This window comes from Oryctolagus cuniculus, chromosome 2 (genome assembly GCF_051225735.1).
Source record: "Oryctolagus cuniculus isolate XC-2025 breed Fujian yellow rabbit chromosome 2, ASM5122573v1, whole genome shotgun sequence".
Taxonomy (NCBI): Eukaryota; Metazoa; Chordata; class Mammalia; order Lagomorpha; family Leporidae; genus Oryctolagus; species Oryctolagus cuniculus.
This window is the reverse complement of record NC_142868.1, coordinates 149130620-149157716: the sequence shown is the minus strand read 5'-3', so window position 1 is coordinate 149157716 and position 27097 is coordinate 149130620. Positions and strand designations below refer to the sequence as shown.

General features: G+C 40.4%; 1 protein-coding gene across 7 annotated transcripts in view; it reads left to right on the top strand.

Annotated features, from left to right (window-relative positions):
* LOC138848811 (uncharacterized) overlaps positions 1-27097 on the top strand; it is a 546369-nt gene that overhangs the window by 228593 nt on the left and 290679 nt on the right. For all 7 annotated transcript variants that reach the window (XR_016230334.1, XR_016230333.1, XR_016230336.1 and 4 more), the window contains exon 3: positions 20818-20879. Coding sequence is in view for 1 of the 7 variants with exons in the window: in XM_089327628.1 (XP_089183754.1) it covers positions 20818-20842 (25 nt within the window). In the remaining 6 variants the exon portion in view is untranslated. The remainder of the gene's footprint in view (positions 1-20817; positions 20880-27097) is intronic.

Sequence of the window (27097 nt, the reverse complement as noted above, 5' to 3'; positions counted from 1 at the left end):
CAGAGAAAGTAAGACCATAGTGCAGCAGGAAAATAGGAGAAGGCTGTAAACAATCAACCAAAAAGATACTCAACCTCACTTATGAGCTTTGAAAAGTCACAAGTCATTAAAACTATTAGTTTATAATTCCTATTATTTTGCTTGATGAGAATTTAAAACAATTTGACAGAGCATTATTTGCTACAAACTGAAACACATGAACTTTAAAAAAAATCTTATTGTGTGTTTGGTCTGTTATAACCCAGTTCAGGTCACTTTTGGAAACATTTTTAAAATGAGTATTAAGCCAACATATAATAAACTATCACATTTTGTTTCCATTTTGAGTCAAGTTGGAAAGGATGAGTAAGTTTTCTCTTTCATTAAAAATGTGTTGCTTATTTTCTCAATCAAAATCATTCAGCGGTTTTGAGCAGTTGGGGCATAACCCGAAGAGGGTGATTTCTGATGGAGAGTAAATGACTCAGGTATAATTATATTGAATTCTGTACCTAAAATAAAGAGAGGAACAACTACAAAGCAGTACTGTTTTGAGAAACTTAGGTCATTATGTACACTGTTACTCTATAGTCTATCTCTATCTGTCAACTTCCATAATGGGTTGATTTCCAACCCAAAGAAGTGAGACAGCTGAGTCCTTCATTTTCCTTTTAAAAAGGGGCATAACCGCCATGATTGTAGTTCTAAAATCTGTTTCTTCTCAAACAGAAAGATGTGTTCCTGTGGGTAACAGTGGCCAAAGCCATGGCAAGATGGAATTGAGCTACTGGGGGTGTGTTTTCACCATGTTCAGATGTAATTCCATCCACTTCAATAACCCATCAGTATTAAGGTTCCATTTAAGCCTGTGGGACTTGTTTAATCTACATAGTTAAAATACAGTCTTGCTCAGACTATTTTTCTGCATTTGCTCTTTGGATGAATGGGATTTTTATGAAAGATTTTGATGTATGGAGAGAGAACAGAGGCTGAGAAAATATGAAAGCCTTGGAGATAGAGAAAAAAAGCAAGAAGGTGAGTGTAGGTATTGGAAGACAGGAGGAAGATACTACAATTTTCTCATTAGATACTTTCTACCTCTCCATCTTATAATGGTTAGTATCTTTTATTAATTAGTTAGCTGGTTATAGGGTAGTTTCCAAGAGGAATTCCAACAACCTCAATATTTGGCATACATTAGTATATCTTTCTGCTCAGGAATCTGTCTTACTATCAGATTTTCTTATAGTTAATTGTGTTAAACTTAATGTAATGAAACTTTTTTATTTTTCAATTTTATTTTAGGAATAAAAACTTCATGCATTTCATATATAAAAATTAAGGAACATAGTGATACTTCCCACCCTGTCTACCCTCCTGCCCATATTCCCATCCTTTCTCCTCCCTCTCCCATTTGCATTCTTATTTTTTACAAAGATCTATTTTCAGTTAAGTTAATACTCCTAAGATTAACCCTACACTAAGTAGAGAGTTCAACAAATAGTATGAAGAAAAAAGAAAAACAAAAGAACAAAAAACAGAAACTCAACAGTCAGAAACTATCTTTTTTTTTTTAGATTTATTTATTTATTTGAAAGAGTTACACAGAGAGAAGGAGAGGCAGAGAGAGAGAGAGAGAGAGAGAGAGAGAGAGAGAGGTGTCTTCCAACCGTTGGTTCGCTCCCCAATTGGCTGCAACGGCCGGAGCTGTGCTGATCTGAAGCCAGCAGCCAGGAGCCAGAAGCTTCTTCTGGGTCTCCCACACAGGTGCAGGGGCCCAAGGACTTGGGTCATCCTCCACTGCTTTCCCAGGCCATAACAGAGAGCTGGATTGGAAGTGGAGCAGCTGGGTCTCAAACTGGCGCCCGTATGGCGCTTCAGGCCAGGGCGTTAACCTGCTGTGCCACAGCAGCAGCCCCAGAACATTGGTTTTCAAAGCATAAAAATGTATCAAAACTTTAAGACATGGTCACATAAATGCTATGTGATAGGTAGCTTTTCCTGTGTAAAATTTATATGAGTATGTATATAGAAAATATTGAGTAACTTGGCTTTTTTCCAGTGATTACATTGTAAATGATTGCAATTGCAGAATTTTAATCAAACTTGGCAGTATTTTACTTAGTTCCAACATTAACATTGTTTTTGCATGTTCAATTACATTCAGTTTTCTTTTGAAAGCTGTAAATAAAACTTGAGGCCCCGTCTATGAAGTCTTACCACTATTATTACTTCTGCTGTTGAACAGCATTTGTTTTGTAGTTGATGGTTGTCAGCCTGTTATACCTTGCATTTTTTTCTGTTTTCATTAATTTTTGTAGTATTTACAGCCTGCCCTATCTACTTTTAAAGTGGTGAAATGAAGTAAGATGATCTTTAATTATGTTTTATTGGACCAGAGGTTCTCAGTCTGGGCTGCACAGTGGAAACACCTGGGGAGCTTTTAAAAATCCAATTGTCCATGCCACACCCAGATTAATTAAGTCAGAATCTCTGGGGTTTGGAACCAGGTATAGGAATTTTTTAAGTCTCCCCAGCTGATTCCAACACACAACCAGGTTTGAGATCCACCGGTTAGGGCAGTAAAGACATCTGCTCTGAGCCACTATCATGGTCCCAACAGATTTTGCAAAAGAGCCCCTGCCTCAGGCTTTATGCCCATTTCGTGTGTTCCTGTCCTGCCTCTGAAATCAATTTCAAGGCATTAATAGCTCGATACAGTTAGAAGAAATGGAAGTATTTTGCAGTTATACTTAGCAAATTCATTCACTTATTGCAATATGTGAAATTCAAAATTTGCGTCTTAGGCATAATTGACTACATCTGAAGGTCATTGTTAAGTGCTGTTTATGAAATACCCAAATCAGCATTCCTCTGAATTAACCATGCAAATTGGGTCTGCTATTAAAAATCATGTATGTGAAGCCACAGGGCAGGAATAGGGACAGAAAATATGCACATACATGTATATGCTTATATATGTATATATATATGTAGAGAGAGAAATTTATCTCAATCTTTCCTTTCATTCAGATTTAGTTTGATTTGGTGTTAAAATCCCTCAGTTTGGAAGGAGCCTGAGCTTTCTCCTCTGCTCTGTATCAATTTCTGTCTGAAAATTCTGTCATTTTTATTGTGTAGACGGTTAAACATATAAAATCAGGTGAGATTGATTTCTTTTTATCACCCACAATTTTTTAAAAGTGCAGAATCTTGGGATAAATATCCTTAAGTAAGAAAGTTTTAAGTGTCTACTCTGACAGTTACAAATAATTTTGTACAACAGTCAGACAAATTGTGCTGATTGTGTTTCTTTAAAAAGAAAAAAAAAATAAAGGAGAGAGCTAGAGAGAAAGTCTGGCCTGGAGACTAGAGTAAATCACAAAAGTGATCTCAAGTGAACAGAGATGGATTTCTGGAATACGGTGTGCAATGAAAGCACTGACCTCTTATACATGGGTTCATGTCTTTTTCTACAGAAACAGATGGGTAATAGCATAATGCCGAAATCATGCTCTACATAATATGGACCTAGTGATTGCAGACCTGATTGCTTGCCATATGGTTGCTGAAGGGTTGAAGAGAAAATGGGATGATATGCAAACCCTTAAAAGCAACATTTTTATTGAATGGCCATTACATTAAAACCCAAACTCTGCAAATGAAGGCAAGAACTGTGGTGAATAATGATGAAATCACAAAGCAATAAAAGCAGCAGTAGCATTGTATGTATTTTGTTTTCGATATGCAAACTAAGGGCAGACTTAATGTTTGTCAGTTTGCCTAGCGTCATTGTGAGTACTGGGGTAAGGTGGTGAGACATAAATGCCTTTGGGGCCCAAATACAGCGTGCAGGACATCGCTGCATTCACCAGGCTGGAGAGAGAAGAAAATAATCACTATCCCACAGGAACCAAATTTGACTCAGAAGCTACCTGCAGTATGTGGCTAACCTCCGTGAAGTTCAGTTCATCAGTGAGAAGCTAGTAGTAAAAGCCTGTTTGGGAGTCTAGTGTGATAGTGCAAAATGAAGAAGCTTGTTTACTTTTGCTTTTGAGTGTCTTCGTGCAGATTTTGCCGCCTCTCTGTTGGCAAACAGGTGTATAGGATAAGGTGGATGCTGTTTCCCAGACATCATTACAGTTTCTTGGAGCAGCTGTGATCTGTTTTGCTTGGAATTTTGTTTTTAGCTTGTTACCAGGAACACTTTTTTTTTGTCTTTAAAGAAAATTTTTATTAGCTTGCTTCAAATTTGCATACACTTCATTTCCTGTCTCTTTAATGAATGTCTTTCAATCATGTAAAATCATAAGTTTGTGCTTTCAGAAATGGAACTCAAATACATTAAACTAAACCTACTCAGAGTGTGTGGAGCGTAATGAGGTGAGAGGTAAAAACCCAGCACATCAGGGAGAAGTCTGAAGCATCTAATTTTATCTTAACACATTGGAGCTACTGAGCAGGACCAAATATCCAAACTTAGTACGTATTAGTATGCTAGCAAATATGGGGGTTTGAGGATTTTATGTTCCCTAGTGCCTAGCTATGGAGTTTCATTCTTCAAGATATGTGTTTACAAGAAAAGCCCACAAATGGCACTAAGAATTTGCTTCCTCCTTAAACTCTAATATTTTCAATTCCTAAGGTTTAAACTGTAGGATTATTGGGTAGTCTGTGCAATTTGCTTGTTTTCTTGTCTTATTTCTCCCAAAAGCTTGCTGTTGTAATTCATATTTCCAGAGAAGCACCCTGAGAATTTTCAATACTGATCAAATTTAAGAGTTTGGGGCTCCTTAGATACCCTGTACTTGAACATTTTCTCCTCAAAGATTTGAAAGAGAGAGAGAGAGAGAGAGAGAGAGAGCGAGAGCTTTTTCACTCCCCAAATGATTGTGCTTAAGCCAGAAGCCTGGAGCTTCATCCCAGTCTCCCACAGGGGTGGCAGAAGCCCACTTGGGTCCTTTTTCCTTGCTTTCCCAGTCTCGTTAACTGGGAGCTGTACTGAGAACGGAGCAGCCAGGACTGAGCTGGTGCTCATGAGATGCCAGTGTTGCAGGCCACAGCTTAGCTCACTGTGCCACAAAGTTAGCTCCAGCTTGACCGTTTTTTATAAAAAGCTTATTTGGAGTGAGACCTTGATCCTCTGGGGAAGTGGCTCCTGGCTCAGTCTAGGTTCTTATCTCCATCACAGGAAGGAATTCAAAGATAAAATGTAGATCCAGGTGAGTAAAACAAGACTGACTTAAAGGAAAAACACACATTCAGGATTGAGTGCAGGTAGGCTCAGGAGAGAGCCACACCAAATAGTTTGGGGGTGGGGCCTGTCCTTTATAGGATCTGAGGGCATTGGGTGTGGTGTCTGGGGGTAAGGCTTAACTGAGTATTTATTCAAAGAGGGTGGAGTTTGGGGCTGTGCTTGAGTACCTTCCATCCATGTCCTTGCTCTTGTTTGGAAATCTGAGGTGTCATGACATCAAGTGCATGATGGGAATGGAAGTGCTGGTCATGATAATTTTAATGTAATAATATTATAATGAACGAAAGGTTATCATGGGACATAGCTGGCAGCTGTGTTTTTTTGGAGATGTTCCCTAATTTATGTTGATCCTTGTCTTTCCAGTTATTTATGTTTTTTTTTTAGGTTTTTAAAAAAATTCTTTTATTTATCTTTTCAACTTTTATTTAATGAATATAAATTTCCAAAGTACAGCATTTGAATTATAGCAGCTTTTCCCCCATAACCTCCCTCCCACCCACAACCATCCCATCTCCCAATCCCTCCTCCATCACATTCTTCATCAAGATTCATTTTCAATTATCTGTATATACAGAAGATCAACTTAGTATATACGAAGTAAAGATTTCAACAGTTTGCACCCACACAGACAAAAAATTATAGAGTACTGTTTGAGTAGTAGTTTTACCGTTAATTTGCATAGTACAACACATTAAGGACAGAGGTCCTACATACAGAGTAGGTGCACAGTGACTCCCGTTGTTGATTTACCAATTGACACTTTTATTTATGACGTCAGTAATCACCCAAGGCTCTTGTCATGAGTTGCCAAGGCTATGGAAGCCTCTTGAGTTCACCAACTCTGATCTTATTTAGACAAGGTCATAGTCAAAGTGGAAGTTCTCTCCTCCCTTCAGAGAAAGGTACCTCCTTCTTTGATGATCCGTTCTTTTTTTTTTAAACTTTTATTTAATGAATATAAATTTCCAAAGTACAGCTTATGGATTACAATGGCTTCCCCCCCATAACGTCCCTCCCACCCGCAACCCTCCCCTTTCCCACTCCCTCTCCCCTTCCATTCACATCAAGATTCATTTTCGATTTTCTTTAAATACAGAAGATCAGTTGAGCATACATTAAGTAAAGATTTCAACAGTTTGCTCCCACACAGAAACATAAAGTGAAAAATACTGTTTGAGTACTAGTTATAGCATTAAATCTCAATGTACAGCACACTAAGGACGGAGATCCTACATGAGGAGTAAGTGCACATTGACACTCTTGTTTATGGCATCAGTAATCACCCTAGGCTCTTGTCATGAGTTGCCAAGGCTATGGAAGCCCCCTGAGTTCACTGACTCTGATCATATTTAGACAAGGCCATGGTCAAAGTGGAAGTTCTCTCCTCCCTTCAGAGAAAGGTACCTCCTTCTTTGATGACCTGTTCTTTCCACTGGGATCTCACTCGTGGAGATCTTTCTTTTCTTTTTTTTTTTCTTTTTTTTTTGCCAGAGTGTCTTGGCTTTCCATGCCTGAAATACTCTCATGGGCATTTCAGCCGGATCCGCATGCCTTAAGGGCTGATTCTGAGGCCAGAGTGCTGTTTAGGACATCTGCCATTTTATGGGTCTGCTGTGTATCTCACTTCCCACGTTGGATCGTTCTCTCCCTTTTTTATTCTATCAGCTAGTATTTGCAGACACTATTCTTGTTTATGTGATCCCTTTGGTTCTTAGTCCTATCATTATGATCAATTGTGAGCAGAAATTGATCACTGGGACTAGTGAGATGGCATTGGTACATGCCACCTTGATGGGATTGAATTGGAATCCCCTGGTATGTTTCTAACTCTACCGTTTGAGGTAAGTCAGCTTAAGCATGTCCCGAATTGCACATCTCTTCCCTCTCTTATTCCCACTCTTATATTTAACAGCAATCACTTTTCAGTTAAGTTTCAGCACTTAAGAATAATTGTGAATTGATTACAGTATTCAACCAAAAGTATTAAGTAGAACAAACAAAAAAAATACTAAGAGGGATAACATATTAAGTTGTTCATCAACAGTCAGGGTGAGGGTTGATCAAGTCACCGTTTCTCATAGTGTTCATTTCACTTCAACGGGTTTCCTTTTTGGTGCTCAGTTAGTTGTCACTTATCAGGGAGAACATGTGGTATTTGTCCCTTTGGGATTGGCTTATTTCACTCAGCATAATGTTTTCCAAATTCCTAACAGGGATCACTTTTCAGTTAAAATTTAAACACCTAAGAATAATTGTGTGTTAATTACAGAGTTCAACCAATGGTACTAGAACAAAAAAAATACTAAAATGGATAAAGTATTACCTTGTCTTTCCAGTTATTTATGTTTTAAATATACTTTTAAATATTTACTTGAGAGAGAGAGAGAGCACCCACCCATTGGTTCACTCTTCAAATGTCTGCACTGGCCAGGGCAGAGCCATCACTGCCGCCACCCGGGGTGCACAGTTTTCGGTAGATTTAGGAGTGGAGCTGGGACTTGAACTGAGGCACTCTGATACAATATGTGGTGTCTCAACTGGCGCCGTAACTGCTAGGCCAATACCTCCTGTCTCTAATGATACCGGATAATTAAGTTGGAAATGTTATGTCCACCCTCAAGTAACTGATAGTTCAGGGATTTTCAGACTGGAGGGCCAGTGTGTGCTCAGCTCCACAGTTTCTGATTCAGTAGCTCTCCAGAGAGTTATAATTTGTATTTCTAATCATTTTCCAGTTAATGTTAATCCCAGGTATCCTACTTAGGCATCATTGGCATGTTTTTGGTGCCTAATGATGAAGCAGAAGCCTTAGCACCACAACATGTTGATGATCAGAGTATGCAAAGAGTTTTGGGGAGCCTTGAACCTATCTGGTATCTTAAAAATGGTGACTTGGGGCCGGCGCCGTGGCTCACTTGGTTAATCCTCCACCTGCGGTGCCGCATCCCATATGAGCGCCAGGTTCTAGTCCTGGTTGCCCCTCTTCCAATCCAGCTCTCTGTTGTAGCCCGGGAGTGCAGTGGAGGATGGCCCAAGTGCTTGGGCCCTGCACCCGCATGGGAGACCGGGAGGAGGCACCTGGCTCCTGGCTTCAGATCGGTGCAGTGCCGGCAGTAGTGACCATTTGGGGGGTGAACCAACTGAAGGAGGACCTTTCTCTCTGTCTCTCTCTCTCACTGTCTAACTCTATCTGTCAAATAAATAAATAAGAAGAAAAAAAAAATGGTGACTTGCACAGCTCAGGCAGCTAGAGAGGCCACATTAAGAGCAACACAGGTTATTCCAAGTAGGCGTGGAGCTAGAGGTGGAAGCAACTTAATTCCTGATGAAATACAATGTTCTGTGTTTCACCCCTCCTGAGAGCAATTGGTAAGGTCTGCATCCTTTGACAATATACATCTCTTTGGTTTGGTTGCTGAGATCTAGACAACTTTAAAAACCCATTTGCTTTTTCTGGAAGAGTAAGACTTTTTACAACAGTGTCCAAAGAACTCCTATCCACTTAAATGAATCCTAGAATTGTTGGGCATTTCATTAGCCTCATTGCTTTTATTTCTGTGGCCTAAAGATATGATACACATGCTGTAGGATACATGACATTTGATGTATGGCAACAGTCCTCTCCTCTGCCTCCTGCCGTGATGAGAAAAATTTTGTTCCTTCCTAGAAAGTTGATTTTTATACAGCTCCAATAGTGGCATATCTTTTGTGTGGCAGCAATAAGTTTTGCATAACGTTTAAGCAGCCAGGCTGACCTATTTAACAGATACCCAGTGCTACATAATGTATTTAGGTCAAGTATTGTGTTTGAGCTTCTCATCACTCTTGTACTAGTCTTGCTTCCTGTGAAAACCTCAGGTACATCATGGATACAAAGATAGGCTGGAGGATGTTGCCTGATATCAAAATGTAATAAATCTCTTTATAACATAATTATCATGTCACCCAGTTGTAACACTGGAGTTAAAAGGGAATCTAAGATTTTAATGAAACATCTGCCCTACTGGTTTTACTTTAAGGTGTTCACAGTGCTGCTATTAACTCTTTACTATGCCTGAGAAAAGAAGCAGTGAAGTTAAAAATACTTTTGAATGCTCTTATTATTTACAATGTTTTTCTTTACAAATTAAAGAATAATTGTGGTCTGCTTTCATTTTTGGATAACTTTTTACTTGAGAAATCAAATGATTTAATTTTGATACAAGCCTTTCAGGGTCATTTTTTTCCTAGTGGAAATGTCTTAGGTAAAGATCGGGGCTTGGATTTGGCTGTTATCCCTAACACATTGGAAGATGAATCCGTCCATACTATGACAATATTTTATTTTATTTTATTTTATTTTTGACAGGCAGAGTGGACAGTGAGAGAGAGACAGAGAGAAAGGTCTTCCTTTTGCTGTTGGTTCACCCTCCAATGGCCGCAGTGCCGGCCAGTGCATTGTGCTGATCCGAAGGCAGGAGCCAGGTGCTTCGCCTGGTCTCCCACGGGGTGCAGGGCCCAAGCACTTGGGCCATCCTCCACTGCACTCCCTGGCCACAGCAGAGAGCTGGCCTGGAAGAGGGGCAACCGGGACAGAATCCAGCGCCCCGACCGGGACTAGAACCCGGTGTGCTGGTGCCGCAAGGCGGAGGATTAGCCTATTGAGCCACGGCGCCGGCCCTATGACAATATTTGATGGCTGTTGAGGTCCTTAGATTGTATAAAACTAAATGTGAATTTGAAATGAAATTCAAAAATTATTTTAAACCAGGCTAACATTTATCCAACACACTTATTTCTACTGTCTAAATGGAGTACATTATTTAGGAATTGGTGCTAATAATCTTTTGTTTTGTACTCATGTCCCACTTCCCCTCTTCCAAGATCCCCAAAACAAATGTGAGAGCTTCAGGCCAACCCATAACTAGAAGGGACAAGGAAAAAGTTGCTCATTTAATGTTTCAGCTTCAGCATGCAATACACTAATTTTCCCATTTTATTGCTTACAAAACTAAGATCCACTTGCCTGAGAACATACATCTAGGGGATGCTGGAGATTAGACATCAGCTCTCCTGCCCTGTGGTGCATTAATATCAGGACTGCAGAACCCAGGCTGTAAAATCAGTGGGTCTCAACCCTGGCTGCTCATTAGAGCCACCTGGGGAGCTTTAGAAAAAAATCCTGGTGCTTGGGCCCCACCCCAGCCCATTAAGTCAGAATCTCTAGGGATGAGGCCTGGGCAGGAATTGTTTTAAAAACTCCCCAGGTGATTCTAATTGTGCAGCCAAGGTGGAGAACCACGGTTTTAAATTTAACAACGTACACGTTGGTCCTTATTCTATAAGAAATCACTGTTTCAGTGTTCACAGCTCTAGTCACAGATTGCAAAATGAAAATAAATTATACCCATGAAAGGAAAGCACATCCAGGTTATGAAATTCCTTCCTGTAACCCACTCATAGGGAGAATAAGACACTTGTCTGAGGCTTGAGAACAGAAGCTGTGACCGAGGGTTGTGAATGTGGAAGCTGTTGCCCCTGATGGTTTCCCCCTGACTTTGATGTCTGGACAGGAACTGGGGAAATACTAAATGCACAAAGCCAAGAGAGTTACTCAACCTGTCCTTTCCTCCTCATCTACAAAGCAGGGACAGAAAGAAGATGGCTGTGAGAATTAAATGAACATCATAGCGTGTCTGACATATTGGAGGCCTAAGTGTTTTAGGTTCAAGAATTAAGAACCATAGTTCTTCCTTTAGGCCAGATAGCAAGTCAGTCAATTTATGTCTCGTGACTTGTTTATGTAGACATGATAGAGTGAAAGCATATCGTTAGGTATATTATGCTGCTTAAAATCCATGTGATCTTGGCCGGCGCCGCGGCTCACTAGGCTAATCCTCCGCCTAGCGGCGCCGGCACACCAGGTTCTAGTCCCGGTTGGGGCGCTGGATTCTGTCCCGGTTGCCCCTCTTCCAGGCCAGCTCTCTGCTGTGGCCAGGGAGTGCAGTGGAGGATGGCCCAGGTGCTTGGGCCCTGCACCCCATGGGAGACCAGGAAAAGCACCTGGCTCCTGGCTCCTGCCATCGGATCAGCGCGGTGCGCCGGCCGCAGCGCGCCGGCCGCGGCGGCCATTGGAGGGTGAACCAACGGCAAAGGAAGACCTTTCTCTCTGTCTCTCTCTCTCACTGTCCACTCTGCCTGTCAAAAAAAAAAAAAAAAAATCCATGTGATCTTTAAGCTTATCTGTCAGATTGTTTAATAATTTTATAATAATTGTAATAATTATGTATAATAATAAATCTGTTATTGCTGAGCTTAGAATTCCTTCTTTTCAGCTCCCCTTACTATTATTTTTTTCTGGATGAATATGATGTTAATACAGCAGATTTGATTTGTGTGCTGTAGTAACTGGATGAAGACCTTCGGATGCTAGGGTACATATCTAGGATCTTCACTGTGGAAATAGTGGGTGTGCTTCTAACAACCTATGCATGACGCTGGCTCCTCTCACTTTTGTTTTATGAATCTCTATGTTTGTTTTGGTCCACCTGCCAGAGAGTAAGTACATATTTACTCTATGTACTTTTTCTTTAACTATGACTTTTTGTTATTTTAATTATTTGAAAATACCATTTATCAACCCTAACTGCTAACAATTTATCACTTGCATATTTTACTTAACTGGTAATTTATCATCTTTTATTTTTAAAGTATTCATAAATTTACTGGCTCTATCAAAATAAAGGAAATCTTGCAAATTTTGTTGAGCATATTTAGTTTGTGTATGTACATTTCAGCTTTCAGAATGGTCTATATTTAATTTCCTGGTTTAAAGCCCGCTACTGAATTGATAGATTTGTTATTTTTTTTAAGCATTAAAATGGCAAATTTCCTTAATAAGGCATTTAATTTTCTTTTATAGTCAGAGGATTTTTACAAATAGAGATACTTTTATATCATTTAATTTGGATAATTTATATTAATGGTCCCTTTCTTTATACTCATTTAAGGGAAAGCTTCATTCAATGGAAGGGTTAGTCCATTTTTTGACTTTCTTTTCATTCAGAATCAATTCCAATATGGAATTTGCCTTTGTTTTCATGTAATGGTGGTAACGACGCAAGTCTGAGAATCTGTGTATTAATCACGTTGACACTACCACATTAAACCTTACCCTCTTACAAAAGTCCTCAAAATGTGAAAAACCCAAGCTCCCCTTAGAGAAGGGAAAGCATTCCACATGGTGTTGCTTCGTGCTCATCTTATTCCAGTTCCCGAAGCTTCCTCTGGAAGTCTTCCTTTTGATTAACAGCCTTTCTCAGGAAGTGGGAGGCAGACACTAAGAAGCTAAACTCTCTTTGAAGTGTGTGCTAAATGATTCACAACAGTGTGAATGAATCAATTCCTGCAAGCATTCCCTACCCTTTAAATATGTAGTCTGCCAAATCTTTGTTGGATTATATTCAATTAAAAAAAGCACCCTTCTCCATGACACCTCTCTCCACACAGCCCACAAGCCCAAAGCCATTTGTAGTTCAGCTTCATTATCCTCACCGCAGAAGTGGTGTTTCAGGAGAAATATTGAATATTAATTTGTCTTTATATTTAAATGCATTAGGCCTGCCTCTTCCTTGTCATCATTTCCATGAGTATTGGAGTTCATTTTAATAGTTATAATAATTTATTTTAACAAACTCTCAGAAATAAATGGAGCTGAGATTTAGCTTACCTCTTGTAATAAACAATTACGAATCCTTCATGATGCTGAAGAGGGATTATCTTATCCCAAATGTAAGTGGAAGTGTCTTTTTCTGAGTACTTTTTCACCACTTTGAGGGAAAATAATAAGGTAGCAACAAATTTGCTTATATTAGCTAATTGTGCTTTTAGGTAAAGGTTATTCAGTTTTTAAACTGAATAACTGTACATGATGATTTCACTGTACATGATGAAAATCCAATCTCAAACTGATCTGGCAACCAAGTCTGAGCTCCAAATGGTATGATCTAATTTACTTACATTTTACTTATTTGGCGGTGGTGCGGGGTAGGAAGAGAGTCACTCCCCAAATGCATTTAATGGCCAAAGCTGGACCAGGCCCTAAGCCAGGAGTCACAAGTGCAATCCAGGTCTCCCACAAGGGTGGCAGAATCCCAACTACTTGAGCCATCACAATTGTCTCACAAAGTCTGCGATAGCAAGAAGCTGAAGTCAGGACTTGAACCCAGGTACTAAGATGTTGGATATGGGGTTCTTAGTTACCAAGCTAAACTCCCACTCCTTGTATGATCCAATGTTAAGGGTGGTACTGGTGATGTCTTCCCTCCATATGGGAGTATATTTTAAGATGAGTATTGTTCTTTTAACAAAAGGAGTTTGGTAATTTCTTGGCCTAATTTTGGAACAGCTGCAACTTAATTACCTAAAACTGTAAATGCCCATTCATTACCTCCATTTCCCCCTCTCTTGCCAAACAAACCTCATTTTCCTTTTGAGGTTTTGTCTCTGTCTTAGCACCATCACTGGATTCTACTCATCTATGTTAAGAAGCATAGCAGAAGGGAAATTATGAACCATCACAAGGGGCATACGAAGGCTAGTGTGAGTTTGCTAGAGCATTGGCTTTTAAGGTCTGGTCTCTGGACGCCTGTATCAGTCACCCATAGTGCTTGCTAAAATGAGAGATTTATGGACTCTCGTCAGGTCTGAATCTGTGATGCTGGAGTTGTGGCTCAGGAATTTCTTCACCAGACTCCCAGGTTTAAACTTGCTCAAGGCTGAGAACACTGCAATAGAGCTTAAACATCCTCTTTGACATTTCTCCTCAATTTAACAAATAAGCGATCCCACTGTGCAAACAGGGTATTCATTCTGCAGCCATACTTGTTACCGAAGTGCACTGTAGGAGGATAAGGTCAACTATCAGGTAGTTATTAATATAGGGAAAGAGAGAGAGAGAGAGAGATTGGATGTTAAATGCAAATTGTTTTTTAAGAAATTTCCACAAAAACTAGAGGATTCTCTTTGGGAAGAAAACTTAAGTTCATGAAGATTTGAGTTGTGGCACTACGTCCTCATGTTTTCCCCTGTGTCATCTCTCTCTCTGTCTTCTTTCTCTCTTTCCTTCATTCCCTCTTTATAAGGCTATTTTTTTTTTTTTTTTGGCAGGCAGAGTGGACAGTGAGAGAGAGAGACAGAGAGAAGGATCTTCCTTTCCATTGGTTCACCCCTCAAATGGCCGCTACGACCAGCACACTGTGCTGATCCAAAGCCAGGAGCCAGGTGCTTCTCCCTGCGGGTGCAGGGCCCAAGCACTTGGGCCATCCTCCACTGCCCTCCTGGGCCACAGCAGAGAGCTGGACTGGAAGAGGGGCAACCAGGACAGAATCTGGTGCCCTGACCGGGACTAGAACCCGGTGTGCTGGCACCGCAGGCAGAGGATTAGCCTATTGAGCTGTGGCGCTAGCCTTTATAAGGCTGTTATAAGGTGTCTTAGGATTTTCACATGAAAGTCCATTTAATATATATTTCTTCTTTGGATGGTACATAATCTTTTTTTTAAAGATTTATTTATTTACTTGAAAGAGTTATGCAGAGAGAGAAGGAGAGACAGAGAGAGAGGTCTTCCATCCGCTGGTTCACTCCCCAACTGGCCGCAATGGCCGAAGCTGTGCCAATCCGAAGCCAGGAGCTAGGAGCTGCTTCCAGGTCTCCCACACTGGTGCAGGGGCACAAGGACTTTTCCAGGCCACAGTAGAGAGCTAGATCAGAAGTGGAGCAGCTGGGTCTTGAACTAGTGCGCATGTAGGATGCCAGCACTGCGGGCAGCGGCTTTACTCGCTATGCCACAGTGCCTGCCCCAGCAAATAATCTTAACCTTAAACAGAACCAGGAGTTTTCTGAAAGAAGAGTCAAGAAATATGATCTAGATACAAGCAGCAATCAGTGTTCCTATGGGGTGTAACTGAGCATATCAGTGTATGGGATAAGATTGCAAGATACTGTGCTATTTATGTTGGTGTATAAGAGAAATCTGATGATTATGCTTAAAAAATTTATTTAGGATTTTTCTTCCAGTATTATGAAATATTTTCTAGTATTTCACAGTTTATATAGAAATAGAGGTATAAATTTAGAAATTGTTTTTTTTTTTTTTTGTTTAGACATAGCAGTGATGTTTCCCATTGGGTAGGATATAGAAGTTAATGGAATGAGGCTCAGATGGGGAAAACCAGAGTGTCTGGGCAGTTACTACCATAAGAGCACTCCTTTAATTTTCTATGTCCACCTGCAGGGGGAAGGCTTCACTGCAGCTGTGTTAAAAGTTACTCCCCTGTGATGCCATAAAAATTTCATTCTTAGAACAATTAAAGGCAAGAATGCCAGAAAACCACAATCACATCTAGATGGCCCCATGCATGCCCTGGTTGTTTTTCCTTGCTCTGGTTATTTTCAGCGTGAGTCGAGCAACCTCAGCAGGTTGTTTTTCCCCAAAGGGAGAAGAAGGCTGGTCACTGTCTCTTCTCAAAGGACTTTGTTGAGGATGCATAGAGGAGGGCAAAAGGGTTGAGGACACAGGACAGGGCGTAGGGTCTCTAGCTACCGCATACCTCAGAAACTTGATGCCCCTCCAATCAAACCAGGTAGCTTTCTGTTGCCCCCTTTGTCCTTGTGTGGGTTGCTGGAGAAGGGTATTTGAGTTTCTGCAGTGAAGCGGACCCTGGAGGCTGCAGACAGTCCTACAGAGAAGAGTAGCTTCCATTGCCGTCAGTGGTGGAGAGAGAGGACTGCCCCCAGGTCAAAGTCTGCATGGAGCACCCATGACATCCCCCTTTGCCCTTTGCTTCTCACCTTTGCACTCTATGCTTCCCTCTGATTGATTCTGCCACCGTTCTGTACAGAAGCTTGGACGACTCCTCAGTACCTAGAGAACACCTTCCCTACTATCTGTGGCTCCCATCCTTCTTATTTCCCACCTTGTCTGTCTCACTGCCTGTGCTGTTCTCCTTAGGGAAACAGTCCACCTTAGTCCTGCACCTGTTGTGTGAGTCCTTGACCTCCCCAGGTACCTGACTGACTTCCCTGATCCTTCCTTCATTGCAAATGCTTTCTTCTTCTTGCCTTGAAGTTAACAAAACCATTGGTAGAGTCTAATTCTAATATATATGTGGTCAGGTAAATCCTTTAACCTGCTTGACTCTGTTTCTTCACCTATGGAAGTGACTGTTTAGCTTAGAAGTTCAACTGTGAAGTTGCATTTTAAAGCCTTGTAAAATTCTGTCCACAGTACCCATTTATCAAGGAGGCTACACACAAAAGACCAGTGCTCACTTTAGTCTATGAATGTTTTTCTATTTATTGTATCAGCTGTTAGATATTTCATAAGTACACTTGAATTATGAGGCAGTGTGACCTCTGGCTACATAACCACACACACACACACACACACACACACACACACACTATGGAATACTATGCACAATCTTCTTCTTTTTTTTTTTTTTTTTTTTTTGACAGGCAGAGTGGACAGTGAGAGAGAGAGACAGAGAGAAAGGTCTTCCTTTGCCGTTGGTTCACCCTCCAATGGCCACCGCGGCCGGCGCGCTGCGGCCGGCGCACCGCGCTGATCCAATGGCAGGAGCCAGGAGCCAGGTGCTTTTCCTGGTCTCCCATGGGGTGCAGGGCCCAAGCACCTGGGCCATCCTCCACTGCACTCCCTGGCCACAGCAGAGGGCTGGCCTGGAAGAGGGGCAACCGGGACAGAATCCGGTGCCCCAACCGGGACTAGAACCCGGTGTGCCGGCGCCGCTAGGCGGAGGATTAGCCTAGTGAGCCGCGGCGCCGGCCTTGCACAATCTTCTTAATGAGACTGCAAACTTTCCAAGTGCAGGTATCCTCACTCACTCAGTTTCCATGATGGTTAATATAGGGGGTCTTCTTGGAGTTTATAAATTAACATACCTGTTAACAATTTGACAACTCCTTGTATGTGAACTATAAAAGTAGGGAAAGAAGATGCATTTGAAACCTAGGTGATTACAGTTGAACAACCCAGTAAGTTTAGGTTTAGAGTTTATACAGCAATTTAGAAGCTGACAATGATGTCTGATATGGCGATCAAAACACGAACTTGTGAATCCAATTATAAGTAGGAAATCAATGATTCTAGTTTCAATATATTAGCCAAAAGATTACAAAAGAAGTCATCATATTTACCAAGTTACAGTGGAATAAAATATGCTCTTAAAATATTTTCAATTTTCTTAGAAATTTTGAGTTTGTATTATATAAACTCTCATGACTAGAATTTTTAAGATACCATGTCTGGTTGGACCTGTATGTCAAGATGATCAGAGTCCGTAGGTTCATGATAATAGGCAATGCTCGGGGACCAGCGCTGTGGTGCAGTGGGCTAAGCCTCTGCCTGTGGCATGGGAATCCCATATGGGCACCTGTTCGAGTCCCAGCTGCTCCTCCTCTGATCCAGCTCTTTGCTATTGCCTGGGAAAGCACTAGAAGATGGCTCAAGTGTTTGGGCCCCTGCACCCATGTGGAAGACCCAGAAGAAGCTCCTGGCTCCTGGCTTTGGATCTGCTCATCTCCAGCAATTGCGGCCATCTGGGGAATGAACCTGCTCTTAGGAGTTATTATATGAGAGTATTCTTTTTAAATGTATTCCATCATGCCCCAGAGGTATTTATAGACCTATGTTCATAACTAGTCTGGCTTTCATGATTACGCCTGTACAAGTGGCTGTTGGACACTAGCCAAGATGATTCACATTTTTTCCCCAAGATGAAAAACTTCTTTCAATTTGATTCTATCTTGAGGTATCTGTTTTCTGCTACTGGTTAAATGCCAGTGATATATAAGGTGCTAAGGATGCACTAAACGCTGTAGATGAATAGTTCAGAACTGTTTCAAAATCTGAAACCCAGGATTCTGATGCAAATGGACCCTCTCACAATAGATTGAACTTGTTAGTTTTCTCCTTCACCTCCTACCCACCTTAAATACAGAGATGCGGGAGGGAAAGAACATGTGCGAGACTTAAGGGAAATCCTAGTGAACCTCACTATTTCTAGTATCGTTAGCGTTTCTCTCCTTCTAAAACCTGGTGGTTTATGCATGTTTCCCAGCTAAAACTTGGGATATAAGAAAAGATAGAATATTTGGAATGCCATATACAGCGAAGCATTGCTGTCAGACACATTATTGAAGCTGGAAAAAATGAAATTGAAACAAAGAACACCTGCTACTTTAACTCATTTAAAACAACATAATGTTCTTTACTTGCTGACTGGAAATATTGTATTTTCAGAGAAGAGAAAGTGCTAATCTAAATGGAGAAAATGTAATGATTCACTATGCAACAATATGAAGTCAGAAATATTTTAAATTGGGTATTTCAGTTGGTGGAAGAATAGGTGTTTTGTATAAAAATGGTTTTGCTCATCAGGTGGTGTTTCTCTCCTATTGCAGAAAGAATGAAATCGGCTTGTCACTAAAGATTTTTTTTTATTGACATCTTTAGCTTGTCTTCATGCCAGTAATTAAATTGCTAATTATGTGTTTCTGTTACGCTGGTCATGCTTTTATTACATAATTGCTTCAAGTTTAGCTCAAATCACTAACAATATTTATTTAACCTTTTTGTGCATTAGATAAATTTTAATATGTAAAAGCTTGGGAACAAGTTCATTGACTGTTTTGATTAGCAAAATCAAAAGGATTTTAACCTTTCTTATAGTTACATACGTTGTTCGTCATGTTTTCAATGAGATTGCTGATAATTATTAATTCGAATGATAGCAATCATTGAAAGACCAATTGAAACAGAAGAGAAAAAATACAAAGACAACTTTTCAAAACCTGTTCTCTGTTCGGGAAAAATAAAATAATCTTTCTTGGTGTAATTGGAAATACAAGTTAATAATTTGATCCTTAATATATATCCATGTTTCTCTTTTAAAAATTAAATCATGGGTAACTCAGTTACTGAACTTCCTCCCCCCACCTACTCCCTGCTTGAATATCCACATAATTTTTGTCAGTGTTTCAGTGTATTCATGAGTTTTTTCTCATTTGTGTATTTTATGCAAACCATAAGAGACATTTTTCTCAGTGAAGATTGCCTCTTTATTTTATTTTGAAATATTTGTATATTTATTTCATTAAATGAGATAATGCTTTTTCTTATTAACATAATTTCCAGTACATTAAACATATTTCTCCACAGACAGAAGAGAGGAATCAAATTAAATGACAGCTAAATCACTTGCAGCAATTTCAACTGTTAAAAGAAATAAGTGTCTCTGTTTTCTTTGTGATCACAAGATGTGCTGTAAAGGGAAATGAAATACTAAAGAAGGAAGGGAAAACATAAAGAAATAATGACTGACTTATTGCAGTAATACCATTGAGAGAAGAAATATTCACTGCAAATAAAAGGAAAAATAATATAGTGGATTTGAAAGTTACCAAAATCCATTTCTTATTGATGAGATCAGTGGAAGTCTAATACTAAGTAAACTGATGAAAAAAAAAATCAATGCAATAAACTATGAGTGATGAAAGTTGGAATAAATACTTTGCATTCAGAGGACTATTATTCTAAATGTCTTTAATTTTTTAATAATTCATGTTTTACATTTATAAACAAGGAATTATTGCTTGATGGACTTACGAAGCTTGTAAAAAACATCTGCTAGAATCATCTGTAATAGTTCAAATGATCTCAGTGACTTCCAATTTACTGTAGTGTCCTGACATTGATATATGTGTATTAAGGGCTCGTGAACTTGACTTTTAAAGTGATGCTGGGAAATAGATGCTGGTGTAAATTTATGGCATACTTTATTGAGGAAAAACTCCTTTCTAAAATGGCAATTTTTTTGATCATAAAAAGATGGAAAGTCAGAGTATACCTTGTATGTATGTGTGTGGTATGCTTGTGAATATTCTGAAGAATGGTGGCACTTATTGGGAAAATCAACATGGGTACACACATGCGTGTGTGTGTGTGTGTGTGTGAGAGAGAGAGAGAGAGAGAGAGAGTAGAGAGTGAGAGTTTTATGGTGGTCAGGTTGTTAAGGTGTTCATATCTGACGCACAGGTTACCGGGATCTGATTATTTGTGTGTGGGGGGGTGGGATGGGATTATCTACTCATTTTCTCTCTTTTCTCACACCATTTAAAAAAAAAAAAGTTAATTCAATCAATTCGATCAGAAGGCAGTCAATTCAGTAGGGGAAAAAATCATTCTGGCCATTTTTCCTGAATTGATTCTGACTGAATTAACCTTCTGCTATGGTTGATCTTGTAGACCTGTCTTCTCAGATGCCTGAGTTTTTCTTTGCATCCTCTCCCCCAGTTTATCTGCACTCTAGCCCTTTACCCTGTCTCTTTTAACCTTTGTCCCCTTCTCACTCTTCTTGCTTGCCTTCCCATCTGTTTTTACTGCCCACATTTTAAGAATTTTTTTTCCCTGGCTCATTTCTCCCCAATCACGCTCCCCTCCCCACTTCTACCACACATACACCCTACCTTATCCCATGGGAGAAATAAGTTCTAAAGCTGATTTTTCTCTTTTTGAATTACAGATATTTGAACCTGTTGCTTTGCTGAAGCCAACTGACTGCTGCTCTAGAATGTGATGCTTAAGGTAATAATTGTGATTTTTCTGCTTTTAGAAATCCTTTCTTCCCAAAGGTTCATGGGTCCTCACTTGGTGTGAACTTTTGGACCATCTCTCGAACTGGTTTCCTCTCAGTATGGAACCTCTGTGAGGGGTGTGGGCATGAGCACAAGGCAAGCAATTTTCTGTGAGGTGGAGGAGGACCAGAGTTGGGGAGGTGGGGGAAGAGCGATGTTAATGTGCAGGAGTCCTTTCATGTGCTTGCTTTAGAAATACTTGCTCTTATCTTTCATTCAGAATGCTGGGGATAAGGCAAAAGTGCTGGCCACATGCAAGAGATTTTGAATTATGCATTAAGCTGATAATGCCTGAGAATGCAAGCTTATGTCAATAAAGAAGTAGGCTGGCAGGAGGAAGGCAGTCACCTTACCAGTGTGCAGGATACCACCTAGGGAGGGAACTAGGGGAAGATTAGGTGAAAGGTGAAAGTAGGCTCCTGTCCTTTTAGCTTGCTCTGATGGAGTAGCAGAAAGAGTAAGTTAATATTGAAAATATTGTCTAATGCCAATTTGCTTTTCAACTGATTTAGTCAAGGTAACAAGACTACTGTCAGAGTTGGCCTTGTGTGTGCAAGTTTGCATTTGTGTTGTTGTTAGCCCTTTCATGGAGTCTTCTGTAAAGAAATTCTGCTTAGGGGAGAAATTTGTTTGACTCCTTTAATGAGATCTTTAAGTTTTTTCAAAAGACAAGATTTTTCATGTTGAAATTGGGGAAAATTCAACCACACTCATGGCTTTGTTTCACCAGGTCCCCTCTCCTGATTAATATGTAGTTGAAAAGCAGTAGAAATTCAACAAGTAGAAGAAGCAGAAGGATGAAAAGAACACTGTAAATTGTCTCCCAGGCCCATGGCGTAGCACTGCCCAATGCAGATGAGAACTGATTCTTTAATATATGCATTACTTCTCCTGCATGAGTAGAACGCATCAATGAATGTGAGCATTTTCCACTGTGAACAATGAACAGTGGTGTGTACACCTGCACATGTATGTGCACACACAATTTTAAAATATTAGTTATAGCTCTCAAGGAAATGGAAAGTATCTGGGGTTGGGGACCCTGGAAAATGGGCTTTGGAATCTTAGCTTATTTTTCCTCACCCTGAAAGAGAAGGAATTCACATCTATTTTATCCTGATTTCAGACAGCAGTTGGTAGTCCCTGGTTCTGCTGTGTGATGCTTTTGCTTAGAATCTACAGCAGTGAATGCAGTGAGTCATTGGGTTCTGTATGCACACATGCATGTATACACCAATAAATTAAAAATGGATCTGAGAAAACACTGTTCTCCTCAGAGAGTCATATCAAGCAGTGTTTAAATTAAATAATTTGCAGAGTGTGGGGAATAAAGCTTTTGTAGCAGTGTCTGGAGGTTATCTTCCCTTGGGAAATTCCTGCCATTTAGTACAGTCTGGTGCATGCCAATGAGACACACATGCATGCATGCACATACTAGGAGGTAGATTTTATTTTATATCTTAATTATACTTATTTCTTTAGGGTATATTCCATTTTGTGTTTGTGTTGAAGAAGAAACAGAGGAAGACCTATTGTGAAAGGTTGAGGTCATTAAGTTCCAAACCAAAGTGAGGAAAGGTTATGCGTGATCAGGCATGTGGGTAGGCTGACTTCTCTCGCATGAAACCAGTCACCCCACAGCTCCTCTGAGGTACAGATCTGATCAGGACAATGTCAAGGCTCAGGCCATTGTTGGATTTTGCTCCCAGTACATTGACTATTGCCCAAGAGGAGTCATTGCTGTGCTGGGGTAATATGAGTGGGTAAACCACAAGTGGCTGACATTAGTTGATTGAATATTGTGTTTCCTGCACACCCAGTATCTTATCTGAATTGTACATTAGGGAGAAGTTTTCTGGTTAGAATCTCATGCTGTGTCTCTAGTTCACTCGTTTCTCTGTTGCATGATGTGTGCTTAGTGTAAGCAGCGCACTTATCCACCTGTGAAGAGAACATGGCCCTCACAGGAGTGATGGTGGGTAAAATGTTAAAGGGGGGAAATGATGAGAGAGAGTAGGAGAGAGGGTGAGAGTAAGATGAAGAAAGAAAGAATATAAATGCATCTGCCTATATACAGGGAATTTGAAAAGGTCTTCACGTTGAAAATTGGGATAAGGTGCAAGTGAAAATATTTTCCCCCATGCCTAAGATTGTCTTTGTACCCCGTAGACTCCACTGTTATCCCTTACTTTAAAAAAAATTCTGCACCTTTTTTGAATATATTTGTACTTTTTTTGAATTCTTCAAAAAATTCTTACAAATTAACCAGTACAGGAGCTATGGGCTAGCCTAAAACTACCAGAGCATCTCATGTTCTGACTTCCAATTCTGTGATAAAATACTTGTCTATTCCTTGGCTAAAGAAGCCTTAACAAAGGACCACAGACTGGGTAGCCTCAGCAACAGAGATTTATTTTCTTACTGTCCTGAAGGCTGAGAGTATGAGACCAAGGTGTTGGCAGGATTGGTTTCCTCTGAGATCTCTGTCCTGGCCTTATAGATTGTCACCTTCTTGCTATACCCTCAAATGGTCATCATTCTTTGTGCAGAAAGGATACCGGTAATAATGGAGTAGGGCCTACTGTATAGATGATAATCATGTCTTTAAAGACCTTCTTCCCAAATAAGGTCACTTTTTAAAAAAGATTTATTTTATTTATTTGAAAGAGTTACAGAGAGAGTTAGAGGTAGAGAGAGAGAGAGAGAGAGAGAAAGAAAGAGAGGTAGAGAGGTGTAGAGGTAGAGGTAGAGGTAGTCTTCATCCACTGTTTCACTTCCCAAATGGGCACAACGGCCAGAGCTGAGCCAATCTGAAGCCAGGAGCCAGGAGCCTCTTCTGGGTTTCCCACATAGGTGCAAGGGGTCCAAGGACTTGGGCCATCTTCTACTGTTTCCCAGGCCTATTAGCAGGGAGCTGGATGGGAAGTAGAACAGCTGGGACTTGGACCTAAGCCCATATGGGATGCCAGTGCTGCAGGCCAGGGCTTTAACCTGTTGTGCCACAGCACCAGCCACGGCATTTTGAGGTACCAGGGCTTAGGACTTCAATATATGAATTTTGGGGCCATAGCTGCTAACAATTTGACTTTCAAAATATTTAATAGTTTTTTTATTCATTTTTATCATTTATTTGGAGATTTATTTCCCTAATCTTCATTCTCCTCTGCATTTTTCAGTACTTTATATAATTACTGTACTTTTTACAATTACTGTAGCTGTTTGTGTTGCTCAGCCCAACCCCAGACATTGTGGCTATTTGGGGAGTGAACCAGCAGGTTGAAGATCTTTCTCTCTCTCTCTGTCTCTCTGTAACTCTGACTTTAAATAAATAAATAAATAACAAGTAGTGTTTAGGGAGAATGACAAAAGTTTATTTGAGAAAATAAATACACGGGCTGGTGTTGTAGCTGTAAGGGTTAAGCTGCCATCTATGATGTTAACATCTGTATAAGAGTGCAGGTTCAAGTCCTGGCTGCCCTGCTTCTGATGATGCTCCTGCTGACATGACTTGGAAAACAGCAGAAGACAGCCCAAGTGCTTGGGCCCCTTCCACCCTGGAGACCTGGATAGAGTTACAGCCTTTTGGCTTTGGCCTTCCCTAGCCCTGACTGTTGCTATTGCAGTCATTTCTGGAGTGAGCAAGCAGTTGGAAGATTCTCTCTCTCTCCTCCCTGGGTCACTCTGCCTTTCAAATAAATAAAAATACATATCAAAAGGAGATAATAGGCTGGTGTTATGGATGCCTGCAGCACTGGCATCCCATATAGGTGCAAGTTCAAGTCCTGGGTACTCCTTTTCTGACCCAGCTCTCTGCTTATGGCCTGGTAAAGCAGTGAAGATGGCCTCTGTACCCAAGTGTGAGACCTGGAAGAGGCTCCTGGCTCCTGGCTTCATATTGGCTGGACTCCAGCCATTGAGGCCATTTGGGGAGTTAACCAGCAGATGGAAGGCCTTTCTGTCTGTAACTATACCTTTCAAATAAGTTAACAAGTCCTACCTGAATTTCTTAATGAAAATGAAATCATCTCTCCTTTTACTAGACCACCTTGGCATCAATCTGTTGCACTGTTTTATCAAAAGTGTTAAAGAGCAAAGCTTCTAGTCAGTTCCACTATGCTCTTAATTCTGAACTTGAACAATTTGCTCAGACACACTGTGCCTCTGATTCCTCATTTGTATATTGTGGATAATAAAGGGAAGTTCTTCAAAGGATTGTTGGGAGGATTGATTGACGTAATACATGTAAAGAGGTTAGTGTGGTGCCTGGCCCACAGCAAGCGCTTAATAAATACTACTTCTCCAGTAACCATCATAGCCGCTGACACACCTAGTGTACTGGTACAGGGATGCAACATAATGCTCTTCCAGAATTTCACTTGATTTCAGACTTATTTCCTGCTTTTTGAGGTGGAGTTAGGAGCAGGTTTTTTATTTTCTTAAGCAGACTTGGATAAAGACTTGGATTCACAGTGTGGCTGAAGCTAAAGCTGGCTTTAATGCCGTCTCCTATCTTTCCTAAAACCAAAGTGTCTGGGAAGAAAAGCAGAGAGCAGAGTTAGAGGGTGATGGAGAAGAATGACTAAAGCCTTCTGCTAGCCCATGGTCCCCAAAGGCAGCGACTTTCTCTGGGGAACGTCAGTGTGTGTGGCATGGGTGGGCAGGCCCAGCATGTGTCCTGTGGTCTTACAGAGGGACCCGGTACCAGGCCCTCCCTTTGTGCTTTGGAGACAATAGCCCTGACCCTGAATCTGGGATGTTCAGATCCGTCAGGGGCCTCAGAACATTTGGAGCTGGCTTGTCAAAGGATAGCCACAATATCTTTGAAAATGCATAGTTAGGAGCCAGACATGTTCTTTGATTAGGCAGAATGTTGTCCACAACACTGAAAAACAGTATGAAGTAGAAGACCTCAAGGACTCAACTGCTTTACAAATAGCCTGGTGACCTGTGTCCTTTAAAAGTGATATTTCATTAAGAAGCTATTGGTTCCAAAAAGTCCCACGAAAATCTTCACCAAGACCTTGTTCTTTGAATTTTGAGAGGACTGGGGGAAGTAGAAATACTTCAAATTGAATACAAGGTGCTTAAATCATGTGAAAATCGTAATGTTGGGGTGGAGGTTTGGTGCAGTGATAAGAATGCCCTTATCTTATATAATGCATTATCAGAAGGCCTGGGGCCCAGTCTCAACTCTGCTTCTAATTCCAACATTCTGTTATTTCACACCCTGGGAGACAGCAGGTGATGGCTCAAGCACTTAGGTCCCTTGACATCCACCAGGGTGACATAGATTGAGTTCTAAGCTTCTGGCTTCTGCCTGGCCCAGTCCTGACTGTTTTAGAGAAGTGAACAAACAGGTGGATAGAAGATCTCTGTCTCTGGCTTTCAAATAAAATGAAAATAAATAAAATTAAAAAATAATAATGCTGATTATATTAGCAGTTGATGTTTACTGAGCATTTTCTCCGTGGGAGAGACCGTGCCAGACTCTATATTTCTTCACTTATTTACTCCTCTCCATAATCCTGTGAGACAGATATGTTATCTTAAGTCATCACCAATGAAGTAAAAGGACTGCCAGGAGACAAGCTCGAGGTATGTAATTTGTGGGTGCAAAATTTGGATGACAATAAGAATCACGTGGAGTTATTTTTAAAATATATTCATACTGTACCTAGATAAAAATTCCAGAGAGATTCAAATTCTAATCTGTAAAAATCATAAAAAATCAAAATATAAAAGGTGACTTTTTATAATTATCATTTGGGAACAGCCATTCAAGTAACAAAAAGCTTTCTGTATATGCATATTATATACAAAGTTAAAAGTTAAGTATAGAGCTTTAACAAAATAAGAAAATGATAAATCATACAACCAAATAATGAATATAGAGAATGAGTAGACAAAGCAAACAAAATAATGGGTAATAAGACAAGTTTGTGGACCAATGGATTAAGTAGTCATCTGTGATGCCTGTGATGCCAGCATTCCTTTTTTTTTTTTTTTTTGACAGGCAGAGTGGACAGTGAGAGAGAGAGACAGGTGAGAGAGAGAGAGAGGTGGCCGGCGCACCACGTTGATCCAAAGGCAGGAGCCAGGTGCTTCTCCTGGTCTCCCATGGGGTGCAGGGCCCAAGCACTTGGGCCATCCTCCACTGCACTCCCTGGC